The sequence below is a fragment of the Myxine glutinosa genome, chromosome 14 (assembly GCF_964187855.1).
Source record: "Myxine glutinosa chromosome 14, kmMyxGlut1.1, whole genome shotgun sequence".
Classification (NCBI taxonomy): domain Eukaryota; kingdom Metazoa; phylum Chordata; class Myxini; order Myxiniformes; family Myxinidae; genus Myxine; species Myxine glutinosa.
In genome coordinates, this window is record NC_136274.1 from 73,331,779 (window position 1) to 73,355,171 (window position 23,393).

General features: G+C 48.8%; 1 protein-coding gene across 1 annotated transcript in view; it reads right to left on the bottom strand.

Moving 5' to 3' along the window:
• Positions 1–23,393, bottom strand: part of LOC137415355 (integrin alpha-M) — a 393,088-nt gene that overhangs the window by 338,717 nt on the left and 30,978 nt on the right. Inside the window, exons 2-3 of the mRNA XM_068100954.2 lie at positions 12,284–12,416; positions 9,946–10,081 (exon numbers count right to left, since the gene is read on the bottom strand). Coding sequence (XP_067957055.2) covers positions 9,946–10,081; positions 12,284–12,416 — 269 coding nt within the window. The remainder of the gene's footprint in view (positions 1–9,945; positions 10,082–12,283; positions 12,417–23,393) is intronic.

Sequence of the window (23,393 nt, forward strand, 5' to 3'; positions counted from 1 at the left end):
AACGGACATGATTAATTTGTAAGTGATGGCTAAGAAACAGGATCGTGGTGAAAGGCACTAGAAATGTGAACACAGCACAACCTTCACAGGTAGGCAAACAAGAGGACATGACCATGGGTCAAGAACAACCTTCTCACAAGCCCAAGTACCGATAAACAAACATTTTCACTGTTGTAGCAATGAATGCTCATGCAAATGTGTTGTTGGTGCTATTGTGGCAGACACGAAAGCCCACTGGCGTGGTAACATCATTCCGCGCACCAAGTGGGCGGCGGCCACGCCCGAGGGGTAGGCTTGGCCTGAGGATATACACGGGGCACGCAGCCCGGAGCGCGCTAGTGTTACAGTGAGCTCCTGAAATAAAGACGCTTATAAGTTACCGCTTGTCTGCTTTCTCCTTGCTCGCAAGCAGCGCGCGTAACGCCGCGCTTTACTGGTGACCCTCGACGTTGGATCTGCCGGAGCGATCCTTCCACACACGACGCCATTGCCATGGCCAACAACGCAATTAAACTTCCCGAATTTTGGGAGGCCCAGGCCGAAGTCTGGTTCGTCCAAGCCGAAGCCCAATTTCAGCTTCGGCGTCTCACCGGCGACGACACGCGCTATTGCCACGTCGTCGCCTCCCTCGGGCCCAGCGCGGCCGCTCGAGTTGTGTCCGTCCTTCGCCACCCACCGGACGGCCACACGTACGAGGCACTCAAGCGGCTACTCCTAGCCACGTTCGGCCTCACGGACGACGCACGGGCCGACCGCCTCCTGGATCTCCCCGAGCTCGGCGACACGCGCCCGTCGGTCCGAATGGACCATATGCTGTCACTGTTGGGCGACGAAGCCCCCGGTTCTCTATTCCGGGTGCTTTTCCGTTGCCAACTTCCAGCGCAGGTTCGCCTCGCGTTGGCCGGGACCGTGCTAACGGAACCCCGAGCATTGGCCGCCGTGGCGGACAGGTACTTCGCGGCTTCGGATACGCGGGCGAGAGGCGATGCAGCCGTCACGGACCTCGAGGCTGATGCTGCTGATGATGCTGATGATGCTGATCCACAGCATCAGCTTACACAGCATACGCAGCATGCTGATACGCACCTCGTGACTGCCGCCACGCCCCGCCCACCGCCGTGGCGAAAACCGCCACCGCGGGGAAACCCGCCAACTCCACCGGCCTGGCGGAGCCAGCCGCACTCCTCCAGCTCCACCACCTGGTGCTGGTTCCACGCCAAGTTCGGCCACGAGGCTCGGCAGTGTCATCCGCCATGCTCCTTCAACAGGTCGGGAAATGCCCAGGACGGCGCTCAATAGTGGCGATGAGCGCCGGCCGTTCGAGCAGCCTGCTGTTCATAACGGACACCTTATCCGGGCGCCGTTACCTGTGCGACACGGGAGCGCAGGTGAGTGTCGTTCCCGCCAGTACGTCAGACAAACATGCCGCGGGTGGGGGCCCCGCGCTGCTTGCCGCAAACGGGACGCCCATCCGTACGTATGGAAAACGCTGCCTCTCTCTGCGGTTCGGAGGGCAGGTTTTCCGATGGATGTTCGTCACCGCCGATGTGCCCATGGCACTGCTTGGCGCGGACTTCCTGTGTGCTAATGGGCTCCTGGTCGACGTAAAGCGCAGACGTCTTGTCCAGGCCGAGACGTTCAGCTCGCTCGCTTGTGCGCTGCCCAGCTCGTCGAGCGGCTCGCTGAGCGGCTTGCCAAGCGGCTTGCCGAACGGTTCGGTTCCGGCCACGTTGATCTGTACGCTTCCGGCAGTGGACGAATTCACCCGCCTCCTCGCCGGCTTCCCGGCCCTCACGCGGCCCACCTTCTCGGCGGGGGCCGTCAAGCACGGGGTGGCCCATCACATCCCCACCGTCGGGCCACCGGTCTACGCCCGGGCACGCCGCCTCGAGCCGACGAAGCTGGCGGTGGCAAAAGCGGAGTTCGCTACCCTGGAGCGACTCGGCATCGTTCGGCGCTCGGAGAGTGCTTGGGCGTCGCCGCTGCACATCATGCCGAAGCCCGGCGGGGGATGGCGACCGTGCGGGGACTATCGCCGTCTCAATGACGCCACCACTCCCGACCGCTACCCCGTCCCCCACATTCAGGACTTTTCCGCCCGTTTGGCGGGCATGTCCTTCTTCTCGAAGGTGGACCTCATACGCGGCTAACATCAGGTCCACGTCAGGCCGGAGGACGTCCCGAAGACGGCGGTCATCACGCCATTCGGACTCTTCGAGTTCCTGCGGATGACCTTCGGTCTGAAGAATGCAGCTCAGGCGTTCCAGCGACTGATGGACAGCGTCCTGCGCGACTTGGATTTTGTCTACGTCTACCTGGACGATATCCTCGTCACCAGCGCGTCCCGCGAAGAGCACCTACGCCACCTCCACACGCTCTTCGAACGCCTGGGCCAGCATGGCCTGATTGTGAACCCCGCAAAGTGCCGGTTCGGCGTCGCCGTAATCGATTTTCTGGGGCACCGTGTCACCAGGCACAGAGCCGTCCCCCTGCCAGCCAAGGTGGAGGCGGTGAAGGGGTTTCCGCACCCCCGCACGATCAGAGGGCTGCAGGAGTTCCTGGGCATGGTGAACTTTTACCATCGGTTCCTGCCCCGTATCGCCCAGCTCCTGCGCCCCCTGCACGAAGCTCTCCGAGGTAAGCTGGGCAAAGGCGATGTTACCTGGACCGAGCAGATGGACACGGCGTTCACGGGCGCGAAGCTCGCCTTGGCTAACGCCACCATGCTCGCGCACCCGGCGCCCGATGCACCGATCGCCCTCACCACCGACGCCTCGGACTACGAGGTGGGTGCGGTGCACGAGCAATGGGAGCGTGGAGCTTGGCAACCGCTGGCGTTCTTTAGCCGGCAGCTTCGCCCGCCCGAACGCCGTTACAGTACCTTCGAACGCGAGTTGCTCGGGCTTCACTTGGTGGTCAGGCACTTCCGCCATCTGCTCGAGGGCCATGCGTTCACGGCCTTCGTCGACCACAAGCCGCTGATCTTCGTGATGGGCAAGGTCACCAAGCCGTGGTCGGCCCGGCAGCAGCGTCACCTCTCGGCCGTGTCCGAGTACACGACGGACATCCGGCACGTCGCGGGGAAGGACAACCCGGTGGCGGATTGCCTTTCCCGGGCCGTCGCCCACGCAGTCCACCTCGGCATCGACTATGCCCGGATGGCAGCGGACCAGGCTGCTGACCCCGACATCCAGGCCTTGCGGACCGGCATCACGGGCCTCCGCGTCACCGAGGTGCCGTTCGACGGCGCGGGCGCGGCCCTCTTGTACGACGTCTCCCTCGGGCGGCCTCGCCCCATCGTGCCCGTGGGCTGGCAGCGCCAGGTGTTTGACGCCATCCACGGCCTGTCCCACCCGGGCGCGAGGGCCTCCCAAAGGTTGATCGCCGACAAGTTCGTCTGGCATGGCCTCCGGAAGGCCGTCCACGGCTGGGCCAGGACGTGCCTCGCATGCCAGCGCGCCAAGGTGCACCGGCACACCCAGGCCCCGTTGGCCCCGTTAACGGTGCCGGAACGCCGGTTTGACCACGTCCACGTGGACCTGGTGGGACCTCTGCCCCCCTTGCGGGGTTTCACCCACGTCCTCACCATGGTGGACTGCACCTCCCGGTGGCCGGAGGCCGTGCCCTTGGCATCGACGATGGCGGCGGACGTCACGCAGGCTTTCATCGCCACCTGGGTCGCCCGGTTCGGCGCCCCCTCAGACATCTCGTCCGACTGCGGCCCCCAGTTCACCTCGGAGCTCTGGGGGGCAGTTGCGCAGGGGCTCGGGGTCCGGCTGCACCGAACCACGGCCTACCACCCCCAGGCTAACGGCCTGTGTGAGCGATTTCACCGCTCATTGAAGGCCGTGCTCCGGGCCACCCTCCGCGACGGCGGCTGGGTCGACAGGCTCCCCTGGGTCTTGCTGGGCCTCCGGACGGCGCCCAAGGAGGACCTGCGCGCATCCGCGGCGGAGTTGGTCTTCGGGCAACCGCTGCGGGTGCCGGGCGAGTTCCTCCCCGACTCCACGGCACCATGGTCCGCGGCACAGCAGCGCTCCGCTTTGCAAGAGACCGCCCAGAGGTTCACCCCGGTGCCAACGGCATGCCACGGGCACCAACCGACGCACGTCGCCCCGGAGCTTCGCACGGCGGAGTACGTCTTTGTCCGCCACGATGCCCACCGGACACCACTGCGGCCCCCGTACGATGGGCCTTTCCACGTGCTGGAGACCGGGGCGAAGCACTTCACCCTGGACATCGGCGGTACTCCTGACCACGTTTCTGTAGACCACCTCAAGCCGGCCCACCTCGACGTGGACCATCCACCGCCAGTGGTCCGACCCCCGTGTCGGGGCCACCCCCCTGCGGGCGGACCCCCGGCACCGCCAAGCCCTGCCGCCACGCCGCCCCCCGGTCCTGCACCCATCCCAGGGGCAGCCAGGGGCATCCCACCTGGCATCCCTGCACCCCGGACGCCGCCGATCGCCAGGGGGCGCTTCGGCCGGGTCATCCGTTTGCCCCGCAAACTGGCCCTCCAGGTGCGCGGGAATTCTGGGGGGGCGCGTGTGGCGGACACGAAAGCCCACTGGCGTGGTAACATCATTCCGCGCACCAAGTGGGCGGCGGCCACGCCCGAGGGGTAGGCGTGGCCTGAGGATTTTCACGGGGCGCGCAGCCCGGAGCGCGCTAGTGTTACAGTGAGCTCCTGAAATAAAGACGCTTATCAGTTACCGCTTGTCCGCTTCCTCCTTGCTCGCAAGCAGCGCACGTAGCCGCGCTTTACTATCATGGTTGTTGTCGGTGTCGTTCCATGTATTCGGTATCTATAAGTGAATTTTTTGTATGCATAGTCGAGGCTCACGGAAGAGTTTGACAGAAATAGTATGAGGGCATGCTTAAAAGCAAACCAACCCATTGTTTTTCTCCAAAACCGGTAAAGACGTTCAAATGAAAAAAGCGCAGTCCGCACATCAGTTCTTCCTTCCACTATGTGAGAAGTTCCACGATTCTGACACGACACTAGATATCTCAGTGCTACGTTAGTCAAAATGGTGGCAGGCAGCACAGTGTTGTCAGTACTGTGAATCACTGTAGATGAGAGTTGGATGACTAACTGTAGATGAGATGACTGGAGATGAGAGTTGGATGACTGACTGGAGATGAGATGACTGTAGATGAGAGTTGTGATCGCTGACTGGAGATAAGAGTTGGGATGACTGACTGTAGATGAGATGACTGGAGATAAGAGTTGGGATGACTAACTGTAGATGAGATGACTGGAGATGAGAGTTGGGATGACTGACTGGAGATGAGATGAGCGTTGGGATGACAAACTGGAGATGAGATAACTGTAGATTAAAGTTGAAATGACTGACTGGAGATGAGAGTTGGGAGGACTGATTGGAGATAAGTTGGGATGACTGACTGGAGATGAGATGATGGTAGATGAGAGTTGGGATTACTGGCTAGAGATGAGATGACTGTAGATGAGAGTTGGGATTACTGGCTAGAGATGAGATGACTGGAGAGGAGGGTTGGGATTACTGACTGGAGATAAGATGACTGGAGATGAGAGTTGGGATGACTGACTGGAGACGAGGGTTGGGATTACTGACTGGAGATAAGATGACTGGAGATGAGAGTTGGGATTACTGACTGGAGACGAGGGTTGGGATTACTGACTGGAGATAAGATGACTGGAGATGAGAGTTGGGATGACTGACTGGAGACGAGGGTTGGGATTACTGACTGGAGATAAGATGACTGGAGATGAGAGTTGGGATTACACACTGGAGATAAGATGACTGTAGATGAGAGTTGGGATTACTGGCGAGAGATGAGATGACTGTAGATGAGAGTTGGGATTACTGACTGGAGATAAGATGACTGGAGATGAGAGTTGGGATTACTGACTGGAGATGAGATGACTGTAGATGAGATTTGGGATTACTGGCTAGAGATGAGATGACTGTAGATGAGAGTTGGGATTATTGGCTAGAGATGAGATGACTGGAGACGAGGGTTGGGATTACTGACTGGAGATAAGATGACTGGAGATGAGAGTTGGGATTACAGGCTAGAGATGAGATGACTGCAGATGAGGGTTGGGATTACAGGCTAGAGATGAGATGACTGCAGATGAGAGTTGGGATTACTGGCTGGAGACGAGGGTTGGGATTACTGACTGGAGATAAGATGACTGGAGATGAGAGTTGGGATTACACACTGGAGATAAGATGACTGTAGATGAGAGTTGGGATTACTGGCTAGAGATGAGATGACTGTAGATGAGAGTTGGGATTACTGACTGGAGATAAGATGACTGGAGATGAGAGTTGGGATTACTGACTGGAGATGAGATGACTGTAGATGAGAGTTGGGATTACTGGCTAGAGATGAGATGACTGTAGATGAGAGTTGGGATTATTGGCTAGAGATGAGATGACTGGAGACGAGGGTTGGGATTACTGACTGGAGATAAGATGACTGGAGATGAGAGTTGGGATTACAGGCTAGAGATGAGATGACTGCAGATGAGAGTTGGGATTACAGGCTAGAGATGAGATGACTGTAGATGAGAGTTGGGATTACTGGCTGGAGATGAGATGACTGGACATGAGAGTTGGGATTACTGGCTGGAGATGAGATGACTGTAGATGAGAGTTGGGATTACTGGCTGGAGATGAGATGACTGGAGATGAGAGTTGGGATTACTGACTGGAGATGAGATGACTGTAGATGAGAGTTGGGATTACTGGCTGGAGATGAGATGACTGAAGATGAGAGTTGGGATTACTGGCTGGAGATGAGATGACTGAAGATGAGAGTTGGGATTACTGACTGGAGATGAGATGACTGTAGATGAGAGTTGGGATTACTGGCTAGAGATGAGATGACTGTAGATGAGAGTTGGGTGCACCATTTCGATTCTGGGAGTAAGAAATGGTCAATGGAGTACCCCCACATCGGATCACAAGGCCCGACTTGGATATGTCAGATTTTCATCTCTTCCCAAACTTAAGGAACAGCTTCCTGGAGAACATTTTTCTTCCGACAATGACATAAAGGCTGCTGTGAAATGAAGCACTGGTTGAATCAGCAGGACACACAGTCCTATCGCGACAGCATCACAAAACTACTGGAACTTTGGTAGACATGTGTGGACTGTCGTGGTGATTATGTTGAGAAATAAATATGCACCACAGTAGAATAAAGATTGATGTTCCATTCAAATATCTTTACCTGTTTGGGAGAAAACGAATAGGAGGCATTACTACTCATCAATCCCTTGTAATTGTATTAAATTATATCATTTCACTCACCACTTTCATCGAATGGTTCCTCCAGAGGAAAACATTGTTTATAAAGAGTCTACTGAAATGATGATCTCACTTACTTGAGCCTCATGTTTCGGATCATGAATGGCATCCAGCAAGTCTATTAAATGTGTTAAATTGGACACTTTAACACGTATTACAGACACTTAAACATCCCTTCACAGTAGAATGCTGCACCCAGCATATAAAAGCTTAACTCGGAGGAAGAAGCTGGAAATGACGGTCATTTGAGGACATGGTCATAACATGAAAAGAAAAAAATACAGTCAGGGTTGCCAAACTGGTGATAATACATTTTCCGAGGAGAGAAGGCGCTGAAAAAAGTCACTTGAATAAAGAAACTACAAGGACACTCTTGGACATCACGACGTCGACCTATATGTCTCCGTCCACATTATTACATCATTATAACACTTGTACAAAGTTTGCTTTAAATCCATTCAGCTGTTCTCAAGTTATCACATTTTTACCTGACATGACCTCTGACCTTTGACCCATTGACCCCAAAATCTAATCAGTTAATCTTTACATCATTATACATGCCTGTATCAAGTTTGAATTAGATTACTTCAGCCATTCTCAAGTTATAGACATATTACACACTTTGACCTTTGACCTCAAAATCTAATCAGTTTATCTTTAGATCATTCTCCATAACTGTACCAAATTTGGTCATAATTACATAACTGGTTCACAAGTTATCGTGGTAACAGGATTTTTACCGAACATGACCTCTGACCTTTGGCCTTTGACCTCGTGACCCCAAAACTCTAATCAGTTCATCTTTACCTAATCATACACACCTGCACCAAGTTTGACTAAGATCCCTTCAGTCATTCTCAAGTTACCGCAGGATTTGTTTTTACCGAACATGACCTCTGACCTTTGGCCTTTGACCTCGTGAACCCAAAACTCTAATCAGTTCATCTTTACCTAATTATACACACCTGCACCAAGTTTGACTAAGATCCCTTCAGTCATTCTCAAGTTACCGCAGCATTTTTACCGAACATGACCTCTGACCTTTGGCCTTTGACGTCGTGACCCCAAAACTCTAATCAGTTCATCTTTACCTAATTATACACACCTGCACCAAGTTTGACTAAGATCCCTTCAGTCATTCTCAAGTTACCGCAGTAACGAAAACCTATCACGGACGGACGGACGGACGGACGGGCGGACGGACAACCTGAAAACATAATGCCATAGTCGCCCAACTTCGGTATCTTCCGACAAATGCATCGAAACGAAAATTTTTAATGTACTCATCCCAATAATTAATAAATAATCTAAGAAATCAAAGTATGGTTAACTCAATTTCTTGGGCATGCGTAAACAAACTGACTGTTGATGAAGGACATCCAATTAGGAAATTAGAGGAGCAAATGTAAAGTTACAACCAATTGGACGCATCATAATGCTACTATTAATTTACAATTGGTCACTGCCTTTTACACCGATACAAATTCTTATGGCAGACCCGAGGCATCAATAAGCTACGTACAGTATTTCAAATAAAGTTTCCAAATGGATAACCCCGCCGCCATTAAAGCATTTAAATTGCATCAGATGTGGCAATAAATGCGAGTTGTCGCTCCCAGCTTGCCGGCTCGATGGCAGAAAACGCAATCCCGCGCGGGCACTGGCAAGTTGCTAGTTTGGTTTAAAGTAGGAACACAAATGATTGTCGAATGTTAGCCTGTGCGGGGGCGGCAGGGAGAGGGGATGGGGTGTCTTTTCATAGAAATATTAAAGAAAGCTGGACTGACAAAAATAACATCATGGTGTTGATAAAAAGGGATTCGTTTTTATGACCAAAATATTTTTCATTTTGCGAGGAGATGCAAAAAAAGCAGACTCTGCCAGATACAAATCAGCAGGGCTTAATTATCAGAGAAATAGGTAGAACCACCTTTGGAGGCCATTTTTCTCCGCAGAGCGGGGGTTGGCTTTTTTCGGGCACCGTGGTCTCCTTTTTGAAGCAATGTTTGGTGGCCGGATGTCCTTCCTGGCGCCAACCCTGTTAGTCGCCTCTTGGGACACACAGGGAATTACAGGTACTCAATTTGCCGACCTCGGAAGGATGACAGGTTGAGTCAACCCCCTTGGCGTTAATTCAGCGATCGACCGGGATTTGAACCCAGGATTCCAGAATCCCAAGCCGGCACCCTAACCGCTAAGCCGAACCGCACGGGACATGACGTCATCCGAGTTTTCAATCCAATAAGCCTGAAATTGGCCTTCCAATCACATCAAGCAAGAAGGACGGCCCTGTGCTGCACAATGAATCATGACTCCAACACGAATCTGCTCAGCAAACATTTATTACTCGTGCTAAGGGGATAAAGTGAACAAATCCATGCTCCTGTGACTCTGTGAGCTTATAGGTCACTTAGACAGAAAGGAAGACAACTTGCATATAAATATTCTCCCGGTGTGGAGACGCGCCATGATAAAGTGCTCCATTGCCTTGAACACGGGAATGTCAGTAAAACTCAATCGCAATGGGCCCAGGGTCCCACGCGAACGTGCCCACAGACTTTGGAGACAATGCGATCAGGGGATGGTGCCCTAAGGCATTGCATCAATTGTAATGGTAATTCGGGTCACCGTGCAGCATATATACCTCCATGTTAACGTGTGCTTATTCCATCGTGAACCTGCCAGGGCGTAGCGTCGCCGCCGGCGCGTCCGTCCTGCAGCTCCCAACACATCAGGCAACGAGCAGCGCGGCCGCTTCATCAGTTGTACCGTCTTGATATCTGCCAAGTGCATAACAATGTGGACTGTTGCTGTTCTCTCATATAGTTACAAGTGCATGAAAACACAATAAAATTTGCCATATATTTTAATACCTATAAATAGTTCATCACATGACCGCATGAAGAACGAGAACAGCACTCGGTGGAGCGCATACCTCCACCTGGTGAACAGTTTACGTTTTGTATCCACTGATAGGCCGGATCTGGATTCGGACCTGAACCAAAATCTAATCTGCTTGTTCTCGTCACCAAACCAACTCGTCCACCAAGTTTATTCATAACTCGTCCATAACCTTTTAAAAACATGTTATATAAATCGCTTTTTACCAGATCTCTCTCTGGTGAAGAATCACTTAAAAATTAAATAATTATTGGAGCCGAATCCATATTCAGATCTTCACCAAAATTTAATCGATTCTTCCTTTTCACACACAAAATCTGTCCAACAAGTTTCGTCCAAATCAATCCATAACCTTTTGAGATATCCTGCTAAGTATCGTTTTTGACCCGATCTCCCAATGGTGAAGAATCACTTAAAAATTAAATAATTCTCATATCCGAATCCATATTTAGATCTTCACCAAAGTCGAATCTATTTGTCCTTTTCACACACAAAATCTGTCCAACAAGTTTCGTCCAAATCAATCCATAACTTTTTGAGATATCCTGCTATATGTTGGTTTTATCCCGATCTCCCAATGGTGAAGAATCACATAAAACGTAAATAATTAATTATCATATCCGGATCCATATTCAGATCTTCACCAAAGTCGAATCTATTTGTCCTCGTCACACACACAACCTGTCCATCAAGTTTCGTCCAAATCCGACACCTTGTTACGTCTGTCTCTGGTCTATGCTCCCCATCCATCCCTCTCTTACTTCAAATGGTACAACAGCCGATTCCACTCATGAGAAGAACGATGACTTCAAGTCTTGTGTATCAAACCCCAAACTCCTTACATCTACATTACCCTCTTATACCCAACTGATCCTGGATACTGCCTTTCCCTCTTGAGAATGTGGGGATCGGTTTCTGGCAGACATTCACTCTCAATTTGCGACAGACAGAGACAGCATCAATGCACATGTCCGAGCATCCTGCTCTGTTGCTCTTCTGCTCTGTTCACGTGATCATTCTCCCTGGGTCAGATTCTGTTATCTTGGAAGTTATCTAACAACATTGCAATACACAAACATGGTGCACGAATGGATCCTCTTAACTACGGGCCTATTGGCTTGTTCCCCATTATAAGCAAGGTCATGGAATCTGTCATTGCAGTTGACATCAAATGCTTCGTTTTAAACAGTGGCCTGATCTGCCAGATCATCAAATCGGTTTCATTCTACCTTGGACATGAATGAATGAATGAATGAATGACATGCTGCTGCTATTCTCTCAACAATGGATGGAAGCCCTCAATCTCAGACATGAGATCAGGGCCGTCTCTCCGTACACATCTCGAGCATTTTATACAGTCTGGCATTGATCTCCAAGCTCTCCACTTGTGGCATCCAAATTAGGATTGATTTGTTGTTACCTGCTGCTAATTGCCATTAACACCCAGGTTGTGGAACTGTTCGAAACAGAGGTTTGATACCCTTAGGCTTCCTCAGGCATGGGGATTATATAGTAACAAAAAAAAGAGCAATCGGAGATTGCAAACCCTCGCCAGGATGCATTTTCAGTGGTTTTTAAGGCTTTTGTGTTAAAACAAATATGGCGGCCGAACCACGTGACCGATGACGTCATCATTATCTAAACTAATTATTTATTCCTAGATTATGCTCAATAAATTTTATTTTGATCGGATGAAGTTTTGTACTTGTCAAATTATGACGTCATAATGGAGGCACCTATGACATCATCATTAACATATTTTATTCCCCATGGAGAGTTCTTCACAATGAGCCATGTCTCAATTTTTTTGTATTCAGCACTTTTGGAGATATAGAGGTGCAAAGTTTTTCGAGTTTTCCAAGATGGCGGCCGAACCACGTGAACTATGACGTCATAATTATCATAAAACAATTCTACAGGTGGAGTTGCACCTATGGTGAAAATTTCCTGTCAATCGGACCAACGGTTGCAGAGAAAATCATATTTATTCTGTGCGGACAAACAAACAAACAGACAAACAGACTCAAATGCAATGCCCTCTCCTCTGACGAGGGTTAAAAGGGTTCGGTCACCGTGCTCACCCATGATGCCGGTGACAGGGATGCCTCCAAAACGCTGCATGTCACGGAGAGCCTGGATCAATGCCTCTCGGGTCTGCAGACGACCAGTACGTGGATCAGGAGGTCGGAGGTACCCATAGCGGTTCAACCAGTCCTGGAAGACAAAGCTCTCTCAATGGCGACATTAACACCCATAGCTTCTCAGCATCACATCAATGATCAGTTCCAATAATATATAAAAATCTGGTGCTGCTCCATCTAAAATGACATTAGCTACTCTCAAGATTTGTCGGAATCCAAAAACCAGGACGAAACTATATTCGGAATTTCTATTATTATAATCTCTTGAGATCACCTTTTGATTGCATCAGTGCAGTAACTTTTGAAAGTTTAAAAGTAACTTTTAAAAAGTTAACTTTAACGAGTTCACTCACTCACGGCAGGCAGGTTGGTGGTCTTTCTGTCTTCTACCGACTCCTCTCCGGCCTTGCTCCCCCAGCTCTGTCTGTGCTCTGTCCCCCAATATTCCTACAGGTCGCACAAGATCTGCCAGCCACCCTCTTATGGTTAAACTGTCGAAATCAAGACTCTCTGCTCACCTTCACTCCTTCATTCCTCTTTTCTCCCGCCTCTGGAACAAACTCCCTCACTCTCTTCAATCCCACTCCACCCTCCAGGTCTTTAAAACGGCTGTTCACCACCATCTCTTATCTTCCCCCATCCAAAATCTTGATCTTTTCTACCCCCGTTAATTCACCCCAGATCCAATTTTCTGAAATACCAACTTCTTTCCTGGAAGTCCGTGCAGTGTCCATGTGTTTTATACCTCCCCCCTTTCCACGCCTCCTCCCCCCAAGCCCTCTCCCTCCCACAGATCTCCCGATGTCCCTGTTCTCTACTGTTGTGCTTGTGTGCTCCCCTCTCTCTCCCCATCTTGTCTCCCGCTCCCTTTATTTTGTTTTATGTGTCCGTTTTTGTTTTGTGATTAATGTTAGCTCTTACACAAGCCTCCATCTTGTATTTGAAAAAATAATAATAATAATTATGGTAAAAAAATTTTTTATATAGTATCAATTGTAGATCGAGTAGGATCTGACATCCCTAGGATAGTCTTACCAACAGCAGACAAATTACATCAAAGAGATGAATTTACAGATATGACTTAATTCTGCAAACAAAGGTCCAGGTTAACTTGGGATGCACACTCGTACTTACTCACCTCTAATTATAACTAGAGCAGCACTCGGTAGGGAGCAAACCTCCACCAAGCTGAACAGTTTATGTTTTGTATCCCACTGATAGGCCGGATCTAGAATCGAACCTTAACCAACATATAACTGGCTTGTCCTTGTCATTAACCAACTCATCCACCATGTTTTGGCATAACTCAGCCACAACTTTGAGATATCGTGCTATATATCGTTTTTTTGTTGTTGTTTTTGTTTAGCTCTGTCACTCAATTAGTGGGGCGGATATGTGACATTTTTTACTTGAGGTGTGCACTTCTGGAAAGAAGCATGAAAATTTGCACATGGGGGTTTTTGAGTATGCCGAGTTCAAAAATTGCGGGAACCACGATGTCACTCCAACGTTTCCCGCCAAAAAATTCAAAATTCAAAATGGCTGCCACAAAACACATTTTTGCCCATAAATCAGCTCTAAGTGCCCCGATTACCATGATCTTGGTGTCTATGCATATGTTCTTGAAGTCGAGAAATGCAATAAAACACAAGCGAAATATCTTAAGTTGCATCTTCCCGCCAAAAAGTTGAAAATTCAAAATGGCCGCCACAAAAATGCTATTTTTTTGCCCTAAAACGGCTGTAATATAACAATGTTCATGGTGAATTTTTATTTTAAAAATGCTCATAACATTAATTTGTCACATCAATGTATACATTTGCATTTTCCACTTTGCTAAACCAATATGTCTCATGTTAGCTTCATGCAATATCAGGATGTGATACTGTTTCTGCCTTCCGTGGAATTGGAAAGAGAACAGCTTGGGCTGTTGGGCACAGTATGCCTCATCTGAAACCTATTTTTGCTCACTTATCCCGTGCTCCAAGCCAGGTATCTCCCGACGACTTTGACGAAATAGAGAGATATGTTGTTGTCTTGTATCAGCGAACATCAGCACTCAGCCATTTGAATGAAGCCAGGATGCAGTTGTGCACCCAAAACCGTACGATGGAAAGCATTCCTCCAACGTTACATGCCCTGGAACATGTAACGCATGTGAAACAGCATGTGAAAAGGGCTGTTTATCAGGCAGGGCACATCTAGGGACAGTCACTTATAGGAGACCCCGAAGTTCCATCGCCAGATTTTTGGGGTTGGGAGAGTGAGAGATGATTCCCCATGGACTCCATGCTGGACTACTCTTCCAGAGGCAGCGAAAGCTTGTCAGGAACTGTTGAAATGTGGCTGCAAAAAGACTTGTACAAAAAGATGCAAGTGTGTCAAAGCAAATCTCCAGTGTACACAGTTGTGCTTCTGTTCAGGAAGAACAGGAATCAGGTAACAGAGAATAAACAAGGTTCAGACATACATGGCATCAGACATACATGGCGGCGGCCATCTTGGATTTTGACGTGGGTTGCACCCACACACCAAATTCGAATGCGGTCCTTCGCTTATGCACGCACACACGCACGCATGCCTGCACGCACGCCCGCACGCAAACACGCACGCCCGCACGCACGCATGGACGGACGGACGGACACACGGACGGAGGGGAAAACCATAGTCCCCCTTTCGCTCCGCTGTGCGACGGGGGGACAATACGCAAGCAAATCTGAAAATATGAGATACTGACAGAGATAAATTACTGTTTCAACAGAATGTATGACACACCATTGGATTGCTTGACCTGAAAAACAGAGGTTTAGATACCATGATCAATTGTAATCAGAGAACTTACATTGATGTGACAAATTAATGTTATTAGCATTATTTTTAAGTTTTCACAATGATATTTTACAAGTGTTCTACCGAGTTCCTTGAGCTAAAAGTATATGCATAGACACCAAGATCATGGTAATCGGGGCACTTAGAGCTGATTTATGGGCAAAATGTGTTTTGTGGTGGCCATTTTGAATTTTGAATTTTTTGGCGGGAAACGTTGGAGTGACGTCGTGGTTCCGGCAATTTTTGAAATCGGCATACTCAAAAACCCCCATGTGCAAATTTTCATGCTTCTTTCCAGAAGTGCACACCTCAGTCACATATCCGCCCCGCTAAATGGCATGAAGAATCGCTTCAAAAAAGTTTCGGATCTGCATTTGGATCTTCAGCAAAATCTTCACCAAAATCTGGAACTTCACCTTCACCAAAATATAGCACATCAAATCTATCCACCAAGTTCCGTCCAAAACCTTTTGAGATATCATGCAATATTTTGGATCTATCTCTCAAGGGCGAAGAATAACTTTTAAAATTCTTGTATCCGGATCTTCACGAAAATCTAATCAATTCATCCTTGTCAAACACTGGGCCAGCTTACCACAAAGGCCAACGAGGCCCGCGCCTTGTGCCCGAACTTCAAGGGGGCCAAAATTATGGGTTAAAAAATATACTGTATATACAGTGTCTTCAGAAAGTATTCACACCCCTTGACTTTTTCACATTTTGTTGCCTGAATTTAAAATGCATTGATTTGAGATTTTTTTGGCACTGATCTGCACATAATACCCCATGGTTGTTTTTGTCACTGATCTACATATAGTAAGTACCCTATAATGTCAAAGTGGAATTTTTTTAATATAAATTTTTACAAATTAATTAAAAATTAAAACATGGAATGTCTTGAACCAATGACGATTCAACCTCTGCTATGACACTCCAAATTGAGCTAAGGTGCATTTCCTTGGTCATCCTCGAGATGTCCCTGAAACCTAATTAGAGCCTAACTGTGACCAATTCAATTGATTGGACATGATTTATAAAGAAACACACCTTTCAACTCGTATATAAGGTCCCTCAGTTGACAATGCATGGCAGAGCAGAAACTCGACCATGAAGTCCAAGGAGCTGTCCGTAGAACTCCGAGATAAAATTGTGAGGAGGCATAGATCTGGGGAAGGGGATAAAATATTTTCTAGGGTGTTGAAAGTTTCCAAGAGCACATTGAGCTCCATCATTAGTACATGTAAAAAATATGGAACTACCCAGACTCTTCCTAGAGCTGGCCATCAGATCAAACTGAGCAACAGGGCAAAAAGGACCTTGGTCAGGGTGGTGACCAGCAACCCAATGACCACTGACAGAACTACAGAGTTCCTTGTTTGAGATGGGAAAACCTGCCGGAAGGACAAAAGTCTCCACAGCACTTCACAAATCTAGACTTTATGGGAGAATGGCTGGACGGAAGCCACTCCTGACAAAAGGGCATGCACTCCTGATTGAAAAAGGAGTTTGCAAAAAGCCACATGAAACACTCGGAGCATGAAGCAAAAGATTATGTGGTCTGATGAAAAAAAAATTGAACTCTTTGGCCTGATTGCAAAGTGCTACGTCTGGTGGAAACCGAGCACAGCTCATCACCCATCTAACACCCTCCCTACCATGAAGCATGGTGGTGGCAGCATCATGCTATGGTGATGCTTTTCAGAAGCAGGGACCGGGAGACTTGGAGGAATAGAGGGAACAATTAATGGAGCCAAATACAGGGAAATCCTTGAGGAGAACCTGCTTCATAGTGCAAAAGACCTTAGACTGCGGCGAAGTTTTACGTTCCAACAAGACAATGACCCCAAGCATACAGCCAAAGCAACACTGGAATGGCTCCAGAACAAGAAACCCAGTCTGTAATAAATAAGAACATGAAAGTTCTTGAGTGGCCCAGCCAAAGCCCAGACTTGGATCCCATTGAGAATCTATGGAAAGACTTGAAGATTGCTGTTCCCCGACGCTCCCCATCTAACTTGATAAAGCTTGAGCAAATCTGCAAGAAAGAATTGGTGAAACTCCACAAATCCAGATCTGCAAAGCTGATACGGACATACCCAAGAAGACTCGAAGCTGTAATCGCTGCCAAAAGTGCTTCTATGAAGTATTGCCTCTGGTGGTTGCATGCTTACTGCATGTAAAGTCGATATTTGTGTATTTCATTTTTAAATTAATTTGTAAAACATTTTAAAAAAAATCCGCTTTGACATGATGGGGTATCATGTGTAGACCAGTGACAAAAAATCTCAATTCAATCCATTTTTTATTCAGGCTGTAACAACAAAATGTGAAAAAAGTTAAGGAGTGTGAATACTTTCTGAAGGCACTGGATATCTACTCGTGTATATATATATACCGGTATATATATATATATATATATATATATATATATATATATATATATATATATATATATATATATATGTATGTATATATATATATATATATATATATATATATATATATAATATACATAATATATATATACATATATATATATATATATATATATATATATATATATATATATATATATATATATATATTGTTGCGGATATGGGATTTGGCCTCCATCCATATCCGCTTGTAAATATTCCCCTATTTCCCCAATACTCCCCAACTATCCCCAATCCCCCATTCCCTAGTCCCATTGTCTGTAAACAACACTCTGTAGAACCGACCTTCCCCTTTTTCCCCCATTAAATGTCGTGCCCAGGTTCACCGCATCTCACGTAGACAACTATAGGACATCTTGCTAGTTATTCTTAGTCTATGTCAGTTAAGGACTCGTTTCCATTAATTCTGACTCTTCGTTGCACCAGAATGTGATTGTATGGCACCAGTAGTGAGTTTAGGACCTCCCCATACCTCCTCCCATCTTCCTCATGAAACAACAACAACAACAACAACTACAACAACAGCGCGCGGGGAGTGCGCGTCCTCACTCCGGCTTGGTTAGCCGCCATTGACCATGCGCTCCGACGGGGTTACCACGAAGGGGCTCACTGTCAGCTCCTCGTCAAGGGCGGAGCCCGGTAACCCCCCCGCACCCAATAAGAAGTGGCGGGCCGATTCCATCTGGGGCGGAGCTAACGAGCCGAGGGCGTGTCACTCCCCGCTGGATATACGCAGCGACTGACCGGAAGTGACGTGAGATGCGCCCCCAGCTTGGAAAGAGAAGTCGCCACCTCCGAGCGCTGAGAGACCTCCCGCATCTCTGGACCGGACCGGGTCGATTCTGCCCCTGAGCCAAGGTGCACCTTGAGCCTCGACTACCTGCCCTTCCTTGCCATCAATCCCTGTGTGAGTCAGTTTCGTCCTGTTTATCTGTGGTCTGTCGGGGCTACTATAAGACCGTGATTAAGTGCCCACCTTCCTATGCTGTCTCTCTTGTCCTTGTAATCTAACGTTCCGCATACCAATATTATAACCTCCTCCGGAGGTCTTGAGAACTGTACCCCTGGTGTCGTGTCATTTAATCCAGCCGTTGTGTCCTTTCCTTAATTGATTTAGCATAGCGCGACTCGGCCAACGTTCGAGTATAATCGGGTAAACTGTGCAGACGCGGTCATACCAAACCGCTCGGTAAACTAACATCCAAAACCGCGTCTGTAACATTTGGTGTCGGGAAGTGGGATTCGATCCGGAGCGCGTTTCACGCGCTCAAAATTATAACGGCGAAATTTGATTGTGTTTTACAAAAAAAAATAAAAACCCGAATTTTGAAAGAAGCAAGAAGGCCAAGTGCACCACATGAAGGCAAGACCAGCGGCAGAACATCGGCCGGCTGCGACACCACCGGTGACTATAAACACTTTATTGGTGCACCGGATGGTGCTGACTGTACATGATGGGGTGGTGCTTTTGGTGCTTGGAAGGGGTGCTCTGCACATTATTAAAGGCCGTAAGGCCACAGAGCACTCGTGGGTTGTTGTATCGATGCTGGCATGCGTGCTCTCTCCATGCATAACATCTGCATGTGTTCCTCCAAAAACAGGTCCTGGATCGTAGTGTAAATATCAGCGTAGTCTTGTATAAATGATGCTCCCTACCGGCTGTATGTTTAGTTTGAAAATTCTTTCCGCGATTCGGTTATCCTGTGGGTGTGTTTCTGTGAGGAGAAGGGTGCAACGTCGCAGGGGGACATATTTACTCATTTGTGAATATCTGTAAAACTGTCGCACTCAGGGTAGAGTTAATAGTAGAGGGAACTACATCTGAGTGCCACACTAAAGTAGGTAAAAATTTATCGGGTCGGGACGCCCCGAGGTAGAGAAGGGTGCAATGTTGCGGATATGGGATTTGGCCTCCATCCATATCCGCTTGTAAATATTCCCCTATTTCCCCAATACTCCCCAACTATCCCCAATCCCCCATTCCCTAGTCCCATTGTCTGTAAACAACACTCTGTAGAACCGACCTTCCCCTTTTTCCCCCATTAAATGTCGTGCCCAGGTTCACCGCATCTCACGTAGACAACTATAGGACATCTTGCTAGTTATTCTTAGTCTATGTCAGTTAAGGACTCGTTTCCATTAATTCTGACTCTTCGTTGCACCAGAATGTGATTGTATGGCACCAGTAGTGAGTTTAGGACCTCCCCATACCTCCTCCCATCTTCCTCATGAAACAACAACAACAACAACAACTACAACAACAGCGCGCGGGGAGTGCGCGTCCTCACTCCGGCTTGGTTAGCCGCCATTGACCATGCGCTCCGACGGGGTTACCACGAAGGGGCTCACTGTCAGCTCCTCGTCAAGGGCGGAGCCCGGTAACCCCCCCGCACCCAATAAGAAGTGGCGGGCTGATTCCATCTGGGGCGGAGCTAACGAGCCGAGGGCGTGTCACTCCCCGCTGGATATACGCAGCGACTGACCGGAAGTGACGTGAGATGCGCCCCCAGCTTGGAAAGAGAAGTCGCCACCTCCGAGCGCTGAGAGACCTCCCGCATCTCTGGACCGGACCGGGTCGATTCTGCCCCTGAGCCAAGGTGCACCTTGAGCCTCGACTACCTGCCCTTCCTTGCCATCAATCCCTGTGTGAGTCAGTTTCGTCCTGTTTATCTGTGGTCTGTCGGGGCTACTATAAGACCGTGATTAAGTGCCCACCTTCCTATGCTGTCTCTCTTGTCCTTGTAATCTAACGTTCCGCATACCAATATTATAACCTCCTCCGGAGGTCTTGAGAACTGTACCCCTGGTGTCGTGTCATTTAATCCAGCCGTTGTGTCCTTTCCTTAATTGATTTAGCATAGCGTGACTCGGCCAACGTTCGAGTATAATCGGGTAAACTGTGCAGACGCGGTCATACCAAACCGCTCGGTAAACTAACATCCAAAACCGCGTCTGTAACAATATATATATATATATATATATATATATATATATATATATATATATATACGTATATATATATATTGTTACGGCCCGCGGATTAGATGTTATTTACCGAGCGGAGGTACCGCGGCCGAACAGTTTTTTCCCCCGACTCACCCGATTCACCCAGACGTTGGCCGTATCGTGCCACAGCTATTCAATAGGGAAAAGACTAAGACGACGAATGCAAAGAGGAAGAAAAAGACGTACAGAAGAGTAACGGGGTTTATTATTATTGACACACACATAAGCAAAAAGAGCAGTCACGGTTATTTACAGGGGAAATGAAAAAGCAGGTAACACAGTGCAAATTACTAGCTTATACAGACTTAATTACCTACCCAGGACAGAACAAACAAAGACGACTCACACGGGGAATGATGATAGGAATTGGCTGGAAGGAGAGGAAAGTCCAATGGGTTCGGCAGCACGAATCGGCGCGTTGGGCAGCCGCCGTTCCTTCGCGGCCCTGCTCCAAACCGCCGTCCAGGCCCCAAATGGCTGGCGAGCGTTGTTGCTGCTGGGGACGCTGCTGCCGCTGCTGCTGTAGACGCTGCCGCTGGCGAGCAAGGTGACGAATAGCAGGCTGTTGCGCTTCCCCGGATGATCTCTGCTTTTGGACCTCACAACTCAGCTCTTGTCATAGCTCATTCTCCCTTCTCAGCTCATCTCTGGACCTCTTTGCAACTCTCTCATAAAAGCTCCTCTCCTTTCTCAGCCCATCTCATGTCTCTCTGGGGAACGTCCCGCGGCGGGTTATATAGGCCCCGCCCCTCAACCTTCGCGAACCTCCTTGCTGTTCCTTTCCACACCCTCTCGAAGTCCAACCCCTTGTTCGTGGTTGGTTGAGTGGGGCTGACTCACTCCTCCCCTCTCTGACGAGGTGGGGACCCACCTTTCTTCCCCAAACCTGCCTCGTGGTCAATGGCGGCTTTGGAGGGGATGTAATTGCCAATCGACGAAAGGGGAAATGGAGGTTTTTGGGAATGGGAATGAAGGGAATCTATCTCTTTCACTTGGTGCAATGGAGTGTCATTCTAATGGAAGACAAGGCCTTACTCTAAAACACATAATAAGATATAAGCTACTGAACAAGGGTCTTATAGTGTCCTGCTATGTGGTGTTTCATGGAATTAACTACCGGGACGCCCTTTTTACCTTTACACAACTCTGGAGGCAGGAGGAGCCAGAATAGACAATAATAATAATAAAGCACACAATAAAAAACATACAATCCTCATTTCCGCAACACTGCACCCTCCTCCTCTTAGGCATGGCCCGGGCCTACAACTTTAATTTAGTGTGACACGTATTTGTAGTTCCCTCTACTTTTAACCTGACCCTGAGTGCGACAGTTTTAACATAAATAAATATGTCCCGCTGCTCCATTGCACCCTGCCTAACAGACTCACGCCCACAGTTAACCGAATTGCGGAATGGTCTTCAAACTACACACTGACGGTGGGGAGCATTATTTACAATTGACGCTACTTTTATTTACAAAACGCAACCCAGGACCTGTGATTGTTCTTTCTGGGGGGGGGGAGACAGTCTGCTCTGCATCGACGCACCATTAAAACACCCAAAACGCACCAACACACCCTCAAGCACCAATCGGTGCACAGTCATTACTGTTCGTGAATAAAAAATAAAAACAACAACCCCTAACCCTGCAGGTGGTCTCTTGCTCTTCGGCTCCCTCTGCTGGCTATTTACTTTCTTCCAGATGTTGTCTTTTTCCTTTGCTGGCGGCCTATTTGCAAAAAAGTAAAATGCACCCAACGTGTCCATGTTATTTTCTTTATTTATGGCCCACAGGGCCGACTACGTGTGGTTCACCTTTGGGGCATCGGTGCCCTGTGGCCAAGGTCCGCCAGCAAGATTTCGGGCCCTCATGGCCGGTTCCAGCAGAGGGGCCATGCCCCAACCCATGGGGTCCATAAGTGGTGCTCGGCCACAGACATGTGGTCCATAATGTGGTGCATCGATGCAGACAGCTGGTTCTGGGAGTTCCGGGCGCACAATGGCCGACTCACGCACGCTCCCCTCGGCGCCCAATGGCGCACAGGTCATGTGGGAGAGAAAAGGGGGGAAGACAGATGAGCGAGGGGTAAGGTCACAAGGGTACACATCAAACAAGGCAATGCAGGGCGAAATGCGTACGGAGAGCGACGTGAGAAAGCTCATCCCTACCGTACGTCACCCCCCCTGTCACCTACACTACCCTTGCCCTTATCCCATATTTACAAAATCTACACATTTACAAATTCGTCACTACTGTCACGTCTTCCCCATATTTCCCTTACACCAAATTCGTCACCACAATCCCACTATCCACAAAATTTGCCATCACCAAATTCATCATCAATCCTCATAAGGAGGAAGAGATGGAACATCAAGCACAATGTCACACCCACGTCATGATGCGTCTCACATTCCAAAACATTTGCATCAAAAATAATAAAAACAACCTGGCATGGTGTGGAGTACCTGTCACCTCAGGTGAGTGCATGTAGATGGTGCGAGGAGACTTCAATCCTAACTATCCTCTAAATGACTTTAACACACTTTACACTACCCGGGGTCTTTCCCTGCCAATCCATTGGCCAACTTACACTATGGGTTCTAAAAACCAATTCCCATTGACCAAACTGTGGTGCTTCTCAATTTGGGGTCTCACTCCCCTGATTCATCTCCCGGTGCTCTTGCACAATTTCTGGGCTGTGACGTGTAGCTCTCCAAGCAGGTCTACCCACCTGCACACCTCCACCACTGCAGTTGCCACCCGAGCTTACCTAGCTCCT